The sequence below is a fragment of the Oryctolagus cuniculus genome, chromosome 2 (genome assembly GCF_051225735.1).
Source record: "Oryctolagus cuniculus isolate XC-2025 breed Fujian yellow rabbit chromosome 2, ASM5122573v1, whole genome shotgun sequence".
NCBI classification, from domain to species: domain Eukaryota; kingdom Metazoa; phylum Chordata; class Mammalia; order Lagomorpha; family Leporidae; genus Oryctolagus; species Oryctolagus cuniculus.
In genome coordinates, this window is record NC_142868.1 from 16,022,988 (window position 1) to 16,042,093 (window position 19,106).

General features: G+C 41.7%; 1 protein-coding gene across 7 annotated transcripts in view; it reads left to right on the forward strand.

Moving 5' to 3' along the window:
• The first annotated feature begins 437 nt into the window (after positions 1 to 437).
• Positions 438 to 19,106, forward strand: part of PACRGL (parkin coregulated like) — a 39,608-nt gene continuing 20,939 nt past the window's right edge. For 2 of the 7 annotated variants that reach the window (XM_008274565.5, XM_070068098.2), the window contains exons 1-4: positions 438 to 594; positions 12,991 to 13,058; positions 13,176 to 13,330; positions 16,660 to 16,727. In XM_008274565.5, coding sequence (XP_008272787.2) covers positions 13,007 to 13,058; positions 13,176 to 13,330; positions 16,660 to 16,727 — 275 coding nt within the window. In that variant the 5' untranslated portion in view covers positions 438 to 594; positions 12,991 to 13,006. Of the gene's footprint in view, positions 621 to 6,712; positions 11,142 to 12,990; positions 13,059 to 13,175; positions 13,331 to 16,659; positions 16,728 to 19,106 lie in introns of those variants that run through there. The other 5 variants (XM_070068096.2, XM_070068095.2, XM_017350521.4 and 2 more) reach the window with 4 other exon arrangements.

Here is a 19,106-nt window from a genome sequence, read left to right on the forward strand (position 1 = left end):
CTAGGATGAAACTCCACAGCTGGGCAGGCAGATGTCTTTGGCTGTCATCCTCCTCTCTTGGAGGATCTACAGCAGGACAGTTGGAGAACACTGCGTTGTAGTGTGGAACCCGAGAGTTAAGATTTGAGTCTCCCTCTCTCACTGTCCACTCTGCCTGTCCAAAAAAAAAAAAAAAAAAAAAAAAAAAAAAAAAAAAATTTGAGCTGGGATTTGTGCCGGAAAGAGGCTGGGGTGCAGAGGGCTGGGAGCCGGTTGTTGCCTCTGCTCCCTGGACAGATCTCTCATTCGGAAAGATTCTCCGACAGATGCCCCCTTTGTCACCAGAGACAGAGCCTCTGCCTCCACAGCCGGTCTTGGAACTGGGGGCTCCTGGTTGCCGGGCAACCCCTCCCCCCCCACCGCGCGCCTCTGTAGCCTCCCTGCTATTGGCTTAGAGGACGCAGGGCGCGCTTGACGTCACTGAGGGGCGCCGCCTGATCCGGGACTTAAGCCGGGTGCAGCCTGCTTCCGGGAACTCCGGCGGCCAGTGGCTGGAGCGTTTTCTGTGGGCCCGACCGAGTACGGGGCAAGAGCCCCACTGGGGTGCAGCTCGCGGTAGGAGAGAGGCGTGGTAGGAACGGGTGCGGGAACCTCGGCCACGCTAGTTTACTCGCTGAGCTGTCAGGGCCGCCAGACCTGGCTGGGAGAAAGTCCGAGAGAGGCCGGGCCCCAGGAGCGCGCCTCTGCGTTCCTGGGGCCGGGCTGCGGCCGAGAGTAGGCTCCTCAGGCCTTGATGGAGACCAGCCGCCTCGTCCCCGCCGCCTTTTCACCTCCATGGCTTCCTCGTTTTCCAGCTTTGACGACACTGGCTCCGAATTGGTTGTAGGGAGTTGGAGGCAGGTGGTGAGGGTGTTGGGACCGTGTTAAGTGGCTGTTGGCTTGGGCCCCTGGAATTTGGAATTTGAAAGAGCTGGAGATGGAACACAGCGCCTTTAAGGGGAGGGAGGAGGGGCCGTCTTACACTTTTGGCACCTTCTAGGTGCTGGATTAGAGACTAGGAAAAAATACGGGCCGTGCTCCTGAGACCTCAGCAAGCAGTGTGTGCAGTGGTCTTAGAAGCAGGGTGCGAGAAGAAAAGCACCGACAGGGAAAGAAAATGGGATTTGTGCGCTTTCCCGGCAGTGGTAGAAGGTGTGTTTTCTACCACCGACACACAAGCCTGGAGATGAACTTAAACACTGGAGAGAAACCAGCGGAAAAGTGTGGGTCCCACGCTGAGGCCCCATCTGGTTTGTTTGCTCTCTGGCTTTGTGACATGCTTAAGTGGATTTGTGGATTCCAGTGTCTACTTAGAATCGATGCTTCGTAAAAGAATGAGGGGTGACCTCGATATTTGGTACACGAAGTAGTTCTTGCCTCTGCAGTTCCTCCCATCGCCCGCCCTTCGACACCACCTTCCAAATGTTAAGAGTGTTGAGGGTAGAATAAGTTACTTTTCTTTTGTAGACAACTTATATCCAGGCCTGTTAGTGGGGATACGCACCCAGGTGGATGTTGTTTTTAAGTTAAGCACACTTAATTTGTCTTTAAGGCAAAGAATGATGATTTTTTAACAAGAGAAAAAGTGGTTTTTGGAAAGAAACTCTCCAATATAGGGTGTTTGAAAGAAGACAAATAGAAATATTTGTATATTGGTAGAAATATTTGCATCATAGTGTGCATGTGCCTTTTGTGGTAGTTAAAAGTTACATAAGCATATTACACATAAGAACTGCCCTGTATTGTTAAAAACTGGGGGGCCCCAGTTTTCTAGCATGTTTTGAGTCTTCCAACTGAAGAGTTTAAGTGACTATTTGAACTCATTCAAAATATAATGCACCATCTTTCCATTAGTATATTACAAGTACAACGTTTTGGCATGGAAGAAGATAGAAATTTAGCTGTAGAAATCCATCAACAGCTTTTGTAGAATTGTAGGGACTATTGAAAGATGTGAATCATGTGGCTAAGTATGCACTGTTCATTTTTGTGGTGAAGCTCCTTTTTAGTGTAATTCTCAACCATGACCAGTTATTATATGATCATAGAAAGTTTGCCTTAAACTGGATCATCAAATTTATGTAATCTGAGGCATTAAAAAGAGGGGAAACATTTCTTCACATTATTTTTTCCCATTTATTTAATTTGTTTGAAAGCCTCAGTTTCCAGGTCACCCTGACATGCTACAGTGATTTAAAATCTTTACTGCAAGTCATTGAGTGTGCTATTTTTATTTTTTAAATTATTTTTAAAGCTTTTATTTAATGAATGCAAATTTCATAGGTACACCTTTAGGAATATAGTAGGTTTTCCCCCATACCCCACTCCCATCCCACCTCCTCCTTCTCCCATCCCATTCTTCATTAAAATTCATTTTCCTTTTTTTATATATTTTTTTTTATTTTTTGACAGGCATAGTGGACAGAGAGAGAGAGAGAAAGGTCTTCCTTTGCCGTTGGTTCACCCTCCAATGGCCGCCTCGGCCGGTGCGCTGCAGCCGGCGCACCACGCTGATCCGAAGCCAGGAGCCAGGTGCTTCTCCTGGTCTCCAATGGGGTGCAGGGCCCAAGGACTTGGGCCATCCTCCACTGCACTCCTGGGCCATAGCAGAGAGCTGGCCTGGAAGAGGGGCAACTGGGACTAGAACCTGGTGTGCCGGCACCGCAAGGCAGAGGATTAGCCTATAGAGCCATGGCGCCGGCCAAAATTCATTTTCCATTAACTATATACAGAGGACCAATTCTATACTAAGTAAAGATTTCAACAGTTTGCACCCACACGCACAAACACAAAAAGTGCTGTTTTGAACAAGTTTTGCCGTTAATTCTCATAGTACAACTCATTAAGGACAGAGGTCTTACATGGGGAGTAAGTACACAGTGACTCCTGTTATTGATTTAACAATTAACACTTTTTTTTTTTTTAAACTTTTATTTAATGCATATAAATTTCCAAAGTACGACTTATGGATTACAATGGTTTTCCCCCCATACCGTCCCTCCCACCCACGTCAGTGATCACCCGAGGCTCTTGCCATGAGCTGCCAAGGCTATGGAAGCCTTTTGTGACCACAAACTCTGTCATTATTTAGACAAGGTCATAATCAAACTGGAAGTTCTCTCCTCCCTTCAGAGAAAAGTACATCCTTCTTTGATGGTCCCTTCTTTCCACTGGGGTCTCTCATGGAGATCCTTCACGTAGGATATTGTTTTGCCACAGTGTCTTGGCTTTCCATGCCTGAATTGCTCACATGGGCTTTTCAGCCAGATCCAAATGCTTTAAGGGGTGATTCTGAGGTCAGTGTTACTTAAAGTGATTGTCATTCTGTGAGTCTGCTGTGTGGACTGCTTCCCATGTTGTACATTCCCTCCTTCTTAATTCTATTATCAGACACTTGATGCTATTTATGTGATCTCTTTAACACTTAATTCTATCCATATGTTCACTTTAACATTTAATAATATCATTTTAGGCCGGCATCGCGGCTCACTAGGCTAATCCTCCGCCTTGTGGCGCTGGCACACCCGGTTCTAGTCCTGGTTGGGGCGCCGGATTCTGTCCCGGTTGCCCCTCTTCCAGGCCAGCTTTCTGCTGTGGCCAGGGAGTGCAGTGGAGGATGGCCCAAGTCCTTGGGCCCTGCACCCCATGGGAGACCAGGATAAGCACTTGGCTCCTGGCTTCAGATCAGCGCGATGCGCTGGCTGCAGCGCGCCAGCCGTGGCGGCCATTGGAGGGTGAACCAACGGCAAAGGAAGACTTTTCTCTCTCTCTCTCTCTCTCTCTCTCTCTCACTCACTCACTCTCACTCTCTCACTGTCCACTCTGCCTGTCAAAAAAAAAATATCATTTTAACAATTAAGATGGCATTATAGCTTTACAGTTACAAACTTCCTCCTCCCTCTCTTATTCCCCCTTATTTTTATTGAAATCTATTTTCAATTGACTTTATATACATGATTAACTCTGTTAAGCAAAGAGTTTAACATATGAAGACAAGAAAAAAAATAACTGTTCCTTGGCAGTCAAGATGAAGGCCGTTCAAGTCCGTGTTTCTGAAAGTGTCAGTTTCACTTCTACAGCTTTCATTTTAGGTGTACTATTAGTTCTCACAGATCAAGGAGAACATATAGTATTTGTCTCTTTGGGACTGGCTTATTTCACTAAGTATGGTTTTCCAGATTCATCGATGTTATTACAAATGACAGATTTTTTTTTTTTTACTGCTGTGCAGTATTCCATAGTGTACATATCCCATAATTTCTTTTTCCAATCTTCAGTTGATGGGCTTTAGGTTGATTCCATGTCTTAGGTGTAGTGAATTGAGCTGCAATAAACATGGAGGTGCAGATAGCTCTTTTGTTGACAGATTTCATTTCCCTTTGGTAAATTCCCAGGAGTGGGATGACTGGTCATATGGTAGGGGTATATTCAGATTTTTGAGGTAGCTCCATACTCTCTTTCATAGTGGCTTTACCAGTTTACATTCCTACCAACAGTGGATGAGAGTACCTTTTTCCCCATATCCTCTCCAGCCTTTGTTGTTTGTTGATTTCTGTATGGGAGCCATTCTAATTGGAGTGAGGTGAAACTCATTGTGGTTTTTATTTGCATTTCCCTGACATCTAATAATCTTGAACATTTTTTTCAAGTGTCTTTTGGCCATTTGGATTTTCACTTTTGAAAAATGTTTAAGTCTTTTGCCCATCTCTTAACTAGGTTTTGTTGTGGTGCAGACTTTTTATCTCTTTGTAGATTCTGGTTATTAATCCTTTATCAGTTGCATAGTTTGCAAATATTTTTTCCCATTCTGTCAGCTGCATCTTCACTTTCCTGACTTTCTTTTGCAGTACAGAAACTTCTCAATTTGATGTAGTCCCTGTTGTTAATTTTGGCTTTGGCTGCCTGTGCCTCTGGGGTCTTTTCCAAGACGCCTTTGCCCGTGCCAGTATCTTGTAGGGTTTCCCCAATGTTCTCAACTAATTTGGTGTTGGGTCATAGATTTAGATCTTTAATCCATGTTGAGTGGATTTTTATGTAAAGTGTAAGGTAGGTGTCTTGCTTCATATTTCTGCATGTGGAAATCCTGTTATTCCAGCACCATTTGTTGAATAGACTTTCCTTGCCTCAGGGAATTGTTTTAGCTCCTTGATGAAATCTAAGTTAGTTGTAGATGTTTGGATTGATTTCTGGTGTTTCTATTTTGTTCCATTGGTCTATCCATCTGTTTCTGTACGGTACCAGGCTGTTTTCATTATAACTGCCCTGTAGTATGCTTTGAAATCTGATATTGTGATGCCCCTGGCTCTGTTTCTGTTGTATAAGATTGCTTTAGTTATTTGAGGTCTCCTGTGCCTTCATATGAATTTCAGCATCATTTTTCCCAGATCTGAGAATGTCTTTGGTATTTTGATTGGTATCACATTGAATCTGTAAGTTGCTTTCAGAAGAATGGAAATTTTGATGATATTGATTCTTCCAATTCATGAACATGGAAGATTTTTCCATTTTTTGTATGTTCTATTTCTTTAATGTTTTGTAATTCTCATCGTAGAAATCCTTGGTTAAGTTTATTCCAAGGTATTGTATTTTTTGGTAGCTATTGTGAATGGGATTGATCTTAGAAGTTCTTAGCCGTGGCATTGTGTATATAAAGGCTGTTGATTTTTGTGTATTGATTTTATATCCTGCTATGTTACCAAACTCTTCTATGAGTTCCAATAGTCTCTTAGTGGAGTTCTTTGGATCCCCTAAATAAAGAATCATATTGTCTGCAAATACAATTTGTATCTCTTTAATTTCTTTTTCTTACCTAATGGCTCTGGCTAAAACTTCCAGTACTATATTGAATAGCAATGGTGAAACTGGGCATCCCTGTCTGGTACTGGATCTCAATGAGAATGCTTCCAACTTTTCCCGTTTCAATATGATACTGACCATGGGTTTGTCATTAATTGCCTTGAGTGTGTTGTGGAATGTTCTTTCTAAACCCAATTGGGTTAGAGTTTTCATCATGAGAGGGTGTTGTATTTTATCAAATGCTTTCTCTGTATCCATTGAGATAATCATACAGTTTTTCTAAAGCCGTTTGTTAATGTGGTGTATCACATTGATTTGTGAATGTTGAACCATCCCTGCATACCAACGATAAATCCTACTTGGTCCAGGTGAATGATCTTTCTGATCTGTTGTTGGAATCAATTGCCGAAAATTTTGTTGAGGATTTTTGCATCTGTGTTCATCATGGAAATTGGTCTGTGGTTCTCTTTCTCTGTTGCATCTTTTTCAGGTTTAAGAGTTAAGGTGATGCTGGCTTCATAGAAAGAATTTGGAGGATTCCCTCCCTTTGAATTGTTTTGAATAGCTTGAGAAGAATTGGAGTTATTTCTTTTAAATGTCTGGTAGAATTCAGCAGTGAAGCCATCTTGTCCTGGACTTTTCTTTGCTGAGAGGGTCTTTATTACTGATTCAATTTATGTCTTGGTGATGGGTCTTTTTAGGTTTTCTGTGTCTTCATGGCTCAGTTTAGGTAAGTGTCCAGGAATCTGTCCACCACTTCTTGGTTTCCCAGTTTGTTGCCATACAACTCTTTGTAGTTTCTGATGGTTCTTTTTATTTCTGTGGTGTCTGTTGTTACATTTCCCTTTTCATCTCTAATTTTATTGATTCTGCTCTTCACGCTCTCTTTTTTTTTGGGGGGGAGGGTTAGTTGGGCCAACAGTGTGTCAATTTTGTTTATTTTTGAAAAAACCAGCTCTTTGCTGATATTTTGTAATGTTTTTGGGTTCAATTTTGTTGAGTTCTTCTCTAATTCTAATTATTTCTTTTCTCCTACTAGTTTTGGGTTTGGTCTGCTGTTTGTCTAGATCCTTGGGATGCATTGATAAATCATTTATTTGGTGCCTTTCCAATTTCTTGATATAGGCACCTTTTGCTATAAATTTTGCTCTTAACGCTGCTTTTGCTGTATCCCATAAGTTTTGATATGCTGTTTTTATATTCATTTGCTTCCAGAAAGTTTTTGATTTCTCTTTTGATTTCTTCTGTGACCCACTGTTCATTGAGGAGGATATTGTTCATTCTCCATGTGTTTGCATATGATGTAGATTCTTGAGTTGTTGATCTCCAGCTTCATTGCATTGTGGTCTGAGAAGTTGCATGGTATGATTTTGATTTGTTTGAATTTGCTGAGACACTTTATGGCCTAGCGTATAGCCAGTGCTAGTGAAAGTTCCATGTACTGCTGAGAAAAAGTCTATTCTGCAACTGTAGGATGAAAAGTTCTTGCATTTCTTCTATCTCATCATCTTCCTAATCTAGTATTGAAGTGTTGTCATTTGGGAGTGTCATGTTGTCTTCCTTATTCTTGTCTCTTGGATTGTTGCATTTGTTGTTTGGCATTTGAGGAGATACCCGTTGGTTTCTTCTTCTTTTTTTTTTCTTTCACTGTTGCAGCTTTTGTCATTTTATTGTGACTCTGTAGATGAGTGGACTGTCTGCTTTCAGTGAATATCTAGAGTCTTGCAGTGGGTATGGCCAGAGAACTCTGTTCAGTTCTCCAGGGTTAAGAGCGTGCCTAAAGTGACACACCAGGTTTGGCATGATAAATCTTCTTCTTCTTTTTTTTTTTTTTTTGCATTAGAAGGGAAATATGTTCTGCTCAGCTGAGCTCTTCTCCTCTATGGAAACTAGTGCCTGAGCACTAGCCCCAGTGGGTATAATATTCATCTGCTCTGTCCAAAGGAGACAAAGGACTACACAAAGGATTCGTGTAGTTGTCAGTATAAGTTCAGATTCCCCAGTGGTGTCTCTCACCAGGTAACCATGAATCCCTAAGCTTGTGGCATCTCCCACTGAGACTGCTCAAAGTCCCAGCCACACCGTGCGTTCTCCCACACACTCTGGTTTTTTTTTTTTTTTTTTTTAATTTTTTTTCATAGTCCCAGTTCAGAAGCTTCACACAGTCACAATCTCCTAGTCTCCAGTTATTTCTCCCCACCAGAGTCAGGAGTGTCTGCTTAGCTGATTACTGGGTACAGACATGAGCTGATACAACTGTTATGTATGTCCAAAATGGCACCCACTCCATCAGCTTGTATGCCTTTGTAAGGTGTTTGGAGAAAGAAAAACGTGTCCATACCATCCCCTTTTTTTTTTCCTTCTTCTCTGGTTTGGCTGGTACACTTTCCCTTATGGGGCTTCAAGCCTCATACCCTCTAGCTCTTCCTGCTGCTTTTTCGCCAGTGAGTTGGGCTACTGCAGTCTCGTCTCCTCTCACTTTCCAGCGCTAGTGCATAGGCTCTCGGCTGCTGGAGTCCTGACCTGTGGGTGCCCACACTCTCCATGTAGTTCCACCATGTCCCTCTAATTTTGGTAGAGTCTGCCATTTTTTCCCTAACTCTTCCATGAGACTGTACTATCTCCACTTTTATTAAACTATCTTCTCCTGGGCTAGAGCAGTAAACTCCCTCCCTACTCTGCCATCTTGGAACCCTCTCCCTTTGTCTCTTTTAATAGTTTTTGTGTTAAAGTCTATTTTGTCTGATATTAGGATGGCTGCTCCAGCTCTTTCTTGTAGGCAACAAATAGATGGGTTTTCTTTTTAAATCCATTCAGCCAGTCTGTGTCTTTTAACTGGAGAGTTGAGAACATTTACATCAATGTGACCTTTTTTTTTTTTTTTAAAGATTTATTTATATTTTTATTTGAAGGTGTTAACCCGCTGTGCCACAGCGCTGGCCTCTGTGACTATTCTTAAATACAGCCTTTGCACTGCCATGTTTCTTTAAATAGTCCTGTTTTTGTATTTTGAATTTCATTTGTACTTCTGCTGGGGCATTTTCTGTATTCATCTTTTGTAGTGATGTTCCTGTTTCTGTGTTTCTGTATGTAGCATATCCTTGAGCATCTTTTGAAGGCTGGGTGAGTAGTTACAAATTATTTAAATTTCTGCTTTTTGTGGATGATCCTTATTTCTCCTTCAATCATAAGTGAGAGTTTTGCAGGGTACAGTATTCTAGGTTGACAGTTTTTTTCCTTAGGACTTGTAATATGTCTCACCATTGTCTCCTTTCCTGTAGGGTTTGCGATGAGAAGTCTGGGGTGAGTCTAATTAGGTTTCCTCTGAATGTGATTTGTTGATTCGCTCATGCACATTTTAAGAGCCGTTCTTCATGTTTTAGTGACGTTTGGCTGCTATGTGTCATGGTGAAGTTCTTTTTTGGTCGTGTCTATTGGGAGTTCTGTGTATTTTTTGTACTTGGATGTCTCTTTCTTTCTTCAAATTGTGGAAATTCTTTGATACTTTATTAAGAAGGCCTTCTAATCCCTTCTCTCTTTCCATACCTTCCAGAATTCCTAGGATCCATAAGTTTGGTTTTTTGATAGAATCTTGTAACTCTCCAACCATGATTTTTGATTTACTAATTTATTTTTCTTGTATTTGGTCTGACTATATTATTTCCAGAAGTTTATCTTCTAGTTCTGAAATTCTTTTCTTCTTTTTCATCTTCTATTGCTAAGACTTTCCACTTGCATTATTTATTTGGTCTATTGAATTCTCCATTTCCAGTATTTCATTCTGGTTTCTCTTTAAAATCTCAATTTCTTGGAAATGCTTTTCATTTAGATAGTAAATTTATTTCTGATTGCTTCTATGTAATCTGTTAATTTTTTGAATTCCTATTCTGGCATATACTTGATCTCTTATTTAGCCTGTATTATTGAGGTTTTGTATTGTTCCTTTGTCAAGTTCATCAAGTCTTCCTTTGGGATTTTTCCTTTGTTCTTTGGCATTTCTGGTTGATTTCTGGTTGATTTTATTTTTAAATTGATTTCCCTCTGCTATGAGCTGCTATGTGTCTGTGCGTTGCAAGTGGAAGCATGCAGGCCTGCCTCCTGGAGCCCTTTTTACTTCTATATCATGATGGAGATGGGCACCAGGGCTTTGGTGCACTAAGCCCTGCCTACTGAGGCTTGGCGTGCTTCTCAGTCAAGCTCAGGTTTTTGCTGTTTAGGACTACTCCTTGTTGTACAGCTTGTATGGTAGGGAGGAAATTACTCTGAAATATTGTGATCCTTGTTCCCAGGTGGGGCATGTTGATGGGTATGTGCGCAGGAGGCATACGTGGCGGCCCCCTGCTTACACTCAAAAATGTAAACAATCAGTATGGCTTCTCCCTGAGGGCTGTAGGTCCAGTTGTGTGTGTGTGTGTGTGGGGAGGCACAGAAGGACCATGGCATGGGACCATGGTGTGCCCTACCTCTTTGCCTGTTCCACTACAATTTCTGCTTCTTCCTGCTTGGAGCTTCAAATGCAATTTGCCAAGCTTCCCCACCTGCCACTGTCTGCAGCTCCATGGACTTGCAACCTCTCACCTGGTTTGCTGGTGACGGCTGCACCTGTCTCACTCGGCCCCTGCGCTGCTCCTTTGCTGCATGTCCACCACCACTTCCTCCTCTTTGCTCCCCAGCATGGACTTGAGCAGTCTCTGGTGGACTCCTGGGCCACTCTGTGCAAACTGCTTGTGATTCCACTGCCAGCTTGTATCCCCTCTGCTCACTAACGATCCATTTTCCCCTGTATGACTTGGAATGTCCTGCTGCTATACCACCTTCTTGCCCCCTCCCCCGTTGAGTATCATCATCACATTGTTATTAGTAATTATTATTAATTAGTAATTAGTTACTATTAGTAAATACTAATGCTAAAAGAACAAATCTGTACTCTGCAAAGAAAAGGATCATAAGGGACAAGTATCCCTTATTCAAAATGCTTGGAAACAGAAGTGCTTCAAATTTTGAATTTTAAAAATCTTGGTTTTTTTTTTTTTGACAGATAGAGATAGTGAGACAGAGAGAAAGGTCTTCCTTCCATTGGTTCACCCCCCAAATGGCCATTATGGCCGGCCCTGCGCCTATCCGAAGCCAGGAGCCAGCTGCTTCTTCCTGGTCTCCCATGCGGGTGCAGGGGCCCAAGCATTTGAGCCATCCTCCACTGCCTTCCTGGACCACAGCAGAGAGCTGGACTGGAAGAGGAACAACCAGGACAGAATCCGGCACCCTGACCGGGACTAGAACCTGGCGCCCATGTGGGATGCTGGCGCCACATGCGGAGGATTAGCCAAGTGAGCCATGGCGCCAGCCCAAATCTTGGGATATTTGCATACATATATTACGATATTTTGGGGATGGGACCCATGTTTAAACACAGTTTACGGTGGGATGAGAAACTGAAGTCAGTGTATTAGTTCAGAAATGTTAAATTTAGAATTCTGTTTGCAGAAACGATCTTATATTTAGATTGTCTTTACATGGCACTTTGGTACATTGTGTTTGAAATATCTGGTTAAATTTTATTACATGACATGTTGTCCTCTTGAAGATTTCTCATTTGTCAAATAGGTTGAAATGATACCATTTGAGGAATCATTTAAGTTATCCTGAAGAAGAGAAAACTAAGGAGTTAATGTCCTTTATGTTTTGAGTCAGTGCCCTCAAATATTTGAAAACCTGTTTTGAAAGTGGAAGAATAAGTGAATATCTTGTGGTATATAATTGAGGGGAAGTTGTATAGTGATTATTGTAGGAACAAAGTGGAAAGTGTGCTATGTAATAGTAACTACAGTGTCATGGAGGTAGTAGAATGAAGTAGAAGTAAGAAAGAAGCAGTGTGGTGTGCTTCAGGTATGTACATTCCAGAAACTGAGTTCAGGAAAGGCTACAGAGAAATTGGAATGGAACTAGGCCTACAAATACCAGCAGGCAGCTGGGCATGTGAATCTGAAGGTATAGATGTGTGTGTTCCTTTCTAATGATCCAAGCTTAGAAATAAGTTGGTTGGAAGTGTTGGTATGAACTAGAGCCCTTCCATTAGCAGAAAAGAGGGAACTATGGAAAAGTGAACCAACATTCACTGTGTGAGCAGTTTGATGTATAATCTTATTTACTCTACCAAAACAGCCTTGATAGGCTTGCATTGCCTCCTGTTTTAATAGACCAGGGAGCCAAGGCTTAAGGAAATTAAATAACCTACCTGCATTCATGAAACCTGTGACTGGTAGAGCTGAGAGGCTGATCCAGATCTGAGGCCACAGTTCTCTCTACCGCATAATCTCTTCATACCATCCGTAGGATTGAGTGTAGGAAAGGAAGGAAAAGGAGATGGCAATGACTGTTTTTTGTCTGGGACGAGAAGACTGGTGTTACTTTCGATTAACATGGTTTATAACTTTAGTGTGACAACCTCAGTTTTATGCTCAATTTTGGGAGCTTGAGGTATATTAGGCAGGAGAGTTTGTTGTGTCACTGGAACAAGTCAAACTTGATAGGCACATGTTACCATTTGGAGGCCGGAAAAGACGGGGATGTGCCAAACACCCCTTTCAGAGTTCCAGTTTTGTTTTCTAATGTGGTTAGAGGATTGTAATTGAGTTTCTCACAGTATGTTTTGACAAGCTGGATAAAAGATTTATTACATCATGTTTTCTGGAAGATGGTTTCATTTTGCTGTTGAGATTATTGAAGTTGACTTAATTTTATGTTTTTTCATTAGTCTTTTTTGATATTTTCCTCCATACCGTAACTGTTTTGTGAGTCGCTTTCGGTATTTCATACTCCGTTCTGTTTCATCTTGTTCTGATTTTGTGTTTTAATTTAGTTGAAAGGCAGAGATTGATTCTCTGGTTCATTTCCCAAATTTCTGCAACGGCCAGTGCTGGGTCAGGCCTAAGCCATCTCCTTTTCCCATGTGGGTGGCAGGGACTCAAGCTGCCTCGTAGGATACACATTAGCAGGAAGCAGGATTGGAAATGGAGTAGTAGAGACTTGAACCAGGAGCCCCTGATACAGGAAGCAGGCATCTCAAACGGCAACATAACCCTCTGTGTCACATTGCCTGCCCTCTGTTTAGGTCTTTGTATTGATAATGAATGTCCCACAAACAAATTTTGAAATCAAATTTTCATTTAACTGCAGGAGTGAAAGGGAAGCAATGCAGAAATCAGAGTGCCCTGGAGGTGTACAGCTGAAAAACAAAGTAACAGGTACAGAGCTTTCCTTTTTAAATGAAGAAGCCAAGTTTCTTAATGACACATTGTGTGTTGCAGATGGATGAGGGTTATTGCTTTCACTTCTTTTTTGCTGATTTCTATCTTTTCCAGGTAACTGTAATCAAAGAACTTCATCAAATACACAAATAAATCACAGGAGTGCAGTTCAGCGAAGCAAATCCTCATCATCAACCCGTTCTCCAGAGTCTGTCAGAAAGCTTCATCCTCGACCAAGTGATAAACTTAACCCTAAAACAATTAATCCTGTAGGTACAAAATAGTGCCTAACTCAGTAGGCTTTCTGAAGCAGTAAACATGTAGTGCATTGTTGAACTGTTTTGAGTACTGTCCTGTGTTAGTTTTCTTGGATGTGTTAATTTTGAGCCAGTGATGAAGAAAGACTGTATGGTAATTGTGAAAAAGAACTGAGATAATGATATGCATGTGTGGATGAGTGTTGAGAAGGTGTTGGAATGAACCAGTTTTGGTATGTTCTGTCATGTTTATTGAGCACTGTAGAACATAAAATAAATTACCATATCAGCTTTTTTTTTATTCCTTTTATTTCACTTTTTTAAAAAAAAATTTTGACAGGCAGAGTTAGAGAGAGAAAGGTCTTCCTTTTTCTGTTGGTTCACCCCCCCAATGGCCACTGCAGTCGGTGCGTTACACCGATCCGAAGCCAGGAGCCAGGTGCTTCTCCTGGTCTCCCATATGGGTGCAGGGCCCAAGGATCTGGGCCATCCTCCACTGTACTCCTGGGCCACCACAGAGAGCTGGACTGGGGGAGGAGCAACCAGGACAGAACCGGCTCCCCAACCGGGACTAGAACCTGCTGTGCCGGCGCCGCAGGTGGAGGATTAGCCTAGTGAACCGTGGCGCTGGCCAACTTCACTTTCTAATATTGAATAAATTTGTATTCTGTTGTCATAGGACAGTTTACATGCTTCCATAAATATATAAAGGTCTGAATGTTCCTCTGTATTACATAAATTAGTTCCACTAACAATCCTAACAGTAGTATTAGCCTCCTTTCATCCTGTTGTAACAATTTAATCAGCTGTAACAAACATGAGATTTATACCCATAAAAGTGCCTAAGTTGTATCACACCTGTACAATAGCACTAGTTGCTGTCTGGCCCAGGCACAGCCTTGGTAGGTTAAGATGTTAGTGATTTCAGCTTTCAAAGGGCACTGAGAGAGTGGCTGAGGCTCTTTGGTGGCAAGCAGAAGATGGCAACTGAATACAAATTTATTCATTCATATCAGGAAGTAAAACATACTCAAATCAATTCATCTCTGTACTTTTGTCACCTCCACACTTCTACATGTATATCCTTAACTCTGTTCGTCATCACGATTATCGTACGTCTTTCTTCAGGACAGCATTTAGAATGGTTCATTATGTTAAAGTTTAGAATTAACTCCTTTTTCTCTGGAAAAACACATGTTGGGAGGGCAAGTAGGAGATGCAGATAAAAACTGTAGTAAAAGAGCTTATTTACAAAGCTTAAATTCATGTTCTACATAATAATTCACAGAAATAGGAATATTTCACTCATCTAGTTAAAATTCCTGCAATAAAGAAGCATAAGGTTTCTGTGTTTTCTCAGTTTTATTATTATTTGAGTAGCATAGTGACAGAAAGGAAGAGTCAGAGTAAGAAAGACCTTCTGTTCACTGACTCCCCAAGTGTCTGCAGTGGCCAAAGCTGGGACAGGCTGAAGACAAGAGCTTTGAACTCCACCCTGGTCACCCTCGTGGGTGGCAGGGCTCCAGGCACTTGGACCAGCATCTTTTGCTTTCCCATGCATATTAGCAGGGAGCTGGATCAGAAGTAAAGCAGTCAGGACTAGAACTGGCATTCCCATGTAGGTGTGTCACAGGCTGTGGCCCAACCTACTGCACCATAGTGCTGGCCCCAAAAAACAAAACTTGTTAAAATTGCTTTCAAACAGTAATGTCAGATAAATTACCTAAAAACATATACTCTAAGTATATTTTATATTTTTATTTATTTTTTAAGATTGATTTATTGAAAGGCAAAGTTAGAGGCAGAGAGAGAAGGGGGAGGTCTTCCATCCACAGGTTTACTCCCCAGATGGCCACAATAGCCAGAGCTGGGCCAGTCTGAAGCCAAGAGCCAGGAGCTTCTTCTGGGTTTCCCAAATGGGTACAGGGGCCCAAGGATGTGGGCCATCCTCTACTGCTTTCCCAGGCCATAGCAGAGAGCTGGATCAGAAGTGGAGCAGCCGGGACTCAAACCAGCGTCCATATGGGATGCTGGCACTGCAGGCAGTGGCTTTATCTGCTAAGCCAGAGCACTGGCCCCTATGTATACTTTAAAGCTACTTGATGTGATTTTTTTTTCAAAGAGAGAGAGGGAGGGAAGGAGGAAGGGAGAGAGATACAGAAAGAAAACTTGATTTTGATCTTCCACCCCCTTGTTCACTCCCCAGATGGCTGTAACAGCTAAGGCTGAGCTAGGCTAAAGCTAGAAGCCAGGAATCCCATCTGGTTCTCACACATGAGTGGCAGGGGTGTGTGTATTTGGGCCATCATTGGCTGCCTTCCCAAGCACATCAACAGGGAGCTGGATTGGAAGCAGAGCTGCCAAGAGTTGCACCAGCTCTCTGCTCTGGGCTGCAGTTTAATCCACTGTAACACGGGTCAGCCCCAAGACGTTTTGTAATCTAAGATGCATCCAGATGTGTGTGTGTGAGAACCTTGCTCTGTCTTCAGTTCTCTCACCCCTATCCAACCGAATCCTTTGATTTGCATGAAAGCATTAATCCATTTGGGGGAAATTATATAGATTCTCTGACTTTCCGCACCATTTGTTATTTGGCTGGAAGGCAAGTAGGAGATAAGCTAGTAACTCAAAATATACACACCTTTCCTGTGTGTAACCTTTTTTTTTTTTTTTTTTTTTTTTTTGACAGAGTGGACAGTGAGAGAGAGACAGAGAGAAAGGTCTTCCTTTTGCCGTTGGTTCACCCTCCAGTGGCCGCCGAAGCTGGCGCGATGAGGCCGGCGCACTGCACTGATCTGAAGGCAGGAGCCAGGTACTTATCCTGGTCTTCCATGGGGTGCAGGGCCCAAGCACTTGGGCCATCCTCCACTGCACTCCCGGGCCACAGCAGAGAGCTGGCCTGGAAGAGGGGCAACCGGGACAGAATCTGGCACCCCGACCAGGACTAGAACCCGGTGTGCCGGCGCCACAAGGCGGAGGATTAGCCTAGTGAGCCGCGGTGCCGGCCCGTGTGTAACCTTTTCTGCACTTAGCCCTCACCTCAGAAGGTCACAGGGAGAGAGTAGAAAGTGCTCTCAGTCCATATATGGTTTCAGCCACCTTCAGGCCTTCTGAAACAAATTAGGGATAAAAAGAAATACACGAAGTGTGGTGGTGACATTACTACTACCAAAAGGGTTGGCAGTTTCTTGCAGTGTGCTGCTGAGTAGAAATGATGCCATGTGATAACAGTTTGGCAGGCTGAAAATCATGGTCACCATTTGCTCTGACCTCAGCAGGATTAAATTCGATCAGGTATCACTAGGAAGTGAAAGTAATAATTTCCTGTTTTTAAATTTCAGTTTGGTGAACAGTCACGAGCCCCTACTGCATTTGCAGCTATTTACTCTAAAGGAGGTATTCCTTGCAGGTAAAAATCAATACAACATATAATTGACCACATTATTCTAAATAATTAAGTAAAATTAACAAAGTATTCAATTTAAATATATTGAAAGTTTTATTTATTAGCAAGGTGGAAATAAATGTGACTTACTCTGGCTGTTATTTTGGTAGAGATCCTTGGAATTGTTAAAAAAAAAAATCTGAATCCCAAAATGGAATTATTAAGAATTTATGGTAAACACCAAATAATTTAAGAAATTGAACCGTTTTTGAAACATTAAATATTCTCAAGTTTTAACAAGTTGTAAGTAAAATGCCCTATTTTTAAAGTAAAAGTTGGCACTTTGATGCAGTTGTTTCTTAATAAGTACATAGGGCTTTTTTTCTTTTTAAGATTGATTTATTTATTTGAAAGAGTTACAGAGAGCAAGTGAGAGAGAGAGAGGGAGAGAGACAGATCTTCCCTCTGCTGGTTCACTCCACAGATGGCCACAGTGGAGCTTCATCCAGGTCTACCGCCTGGGTGACAAAGTCGCAGACACTTGGGCCATCTTGCACTGCTTTTCCCTAGGCCATTGCAGGCAGCTGGATTGCAAGGAGAGTAGCTAGAACACGAACTGGTACCCATATGGATTCTGGGGTTTCTGGTCAAGGCTTTACCCACTCTACCACAAAGGCAGCCCGTTTTTGCTCTCTTTTTGATGTAATAATTCTTGCTGTCTTTCTTGGCGGACATTGATATATATATTAAGAAAACAAATACATATTACTAGCATTGTCATAATATTGAAATATTTGTAACTAAGAAGCTTTTATTTTTTTCATAGTACATCAATGTTAGCTTATTTTGGAAAGAATAATCAAAAATTTTTTTTTCAAAATTCAGTAAATATTTTTAAATGACATTTTAAGGTTTTGAATGAAAAATAAACTCAAAAAGTAATTTTATTACACTTTTATAGTTTAAATTCTGAATAGATGGCCGGCGCCGTGGCTCACTTAGCTAATCCTATGCCTTCGGCGCTGGCACCCTGGGTTTTAGTCCTAGTTGGGGTGCCAGAATCTGTCCCGGTTGCTCCTCTTCCAGTCCAGCTCTCTGCTGTGGCCTGGGAAGGCAGTGGAGGATGGCCCATGTGTTTGGGCCCTGCACCCCATGGGAGACCAGGAGGGGTTACCTGGCTCCTGGTTTCGGATCGGCGCAGTGTGCCGGCCGTGGCAGCCATTTGTGGGGTGAACCAACGGAAAGGAAGACCTTTCTGTCTGTCTGTCTGTCTCTCGCTATGCCTGTCAAAAAAAAAAAAAATCGGAATAGAAGCCCTGTGTTAGGATCCTTAATTCCTCTTTTCTCCAAGCAATTAGTTTTTGTTGACACCATAAAAACAGCATTACAGAGTCCCCTTACTATTGTGAAAATAGCACTAACAGAGAAACCAAGAAGTCAGGAGTGTGAAGAAACATTTGGGCTTCATGACTAAGTCCATAGTTCCTTGAATGTACTCATATGTCAAAACTAACCCAGTTGTATACTATTTTTTTATCTTTTTAAAATTTTTTATTTTAATTTTTAGTTTTTAATCAGATTCCATATGATTTGTAGATAAAATTCTAAGAACATATTTTCTCCCTCCCCCTTTTATTAATTTTTGAGATATAATAATTCAAATCTACATTACAGTAAAAAGGCTTAATAAATACTTAACCAATTTAGAAATTTAACAAGTTAAAACCAATGAGACCCTAGTTTAGTGGGAATATAGACAACAGCTATAAATAATAATTGAATGGAAAAATGACCATTTGACCCATATACATTAAATGTTTTTGAAAGCTTTCATTTAATCTATATAAATTTCATAGTTACAGCTTTTGGATTATAGTGGTTCTTCCACCCATACCCACCCTCCCACCCCCAAACCATCCCACTTCCTATCATTCTCCCATCCCATTTTTCATTAAAATTCATTTTAAATTATCTTTATTTACAGAATATCAACTCTATACTAAGTAAAGATTTCAACAGTTTGTACCCACGCAGACACACAAAGTATAAAGTACTGTTTGAAGACTAGTTTTATTGCTAGTTCTCATAGTACAACTCATTAAGGACAGAGGTCCTACATGGGGAACAAGTGCATGGTGACTCCTGTTGTTGATTTAACAATTGACACTCTTATTTGTGATGTCAGTGATCACCTGAGGCTCTTGTCATGAGCTGCCAAGGCTATGGAAGCCTTTTGAGTCCACACACTCCAACATTATTTAGACAAGGCCATAATCAAAGTGGAAGTTCTCTCCTCCAGAGAAAGGTACCTCCTTCTTTGATGGCCCCTTCTTTCCACTGGGATCTCACAGAGCTCTTTCATGTAAGTCATTTTTTGCCACAGTGTCTTGGCTCAGAAACTCA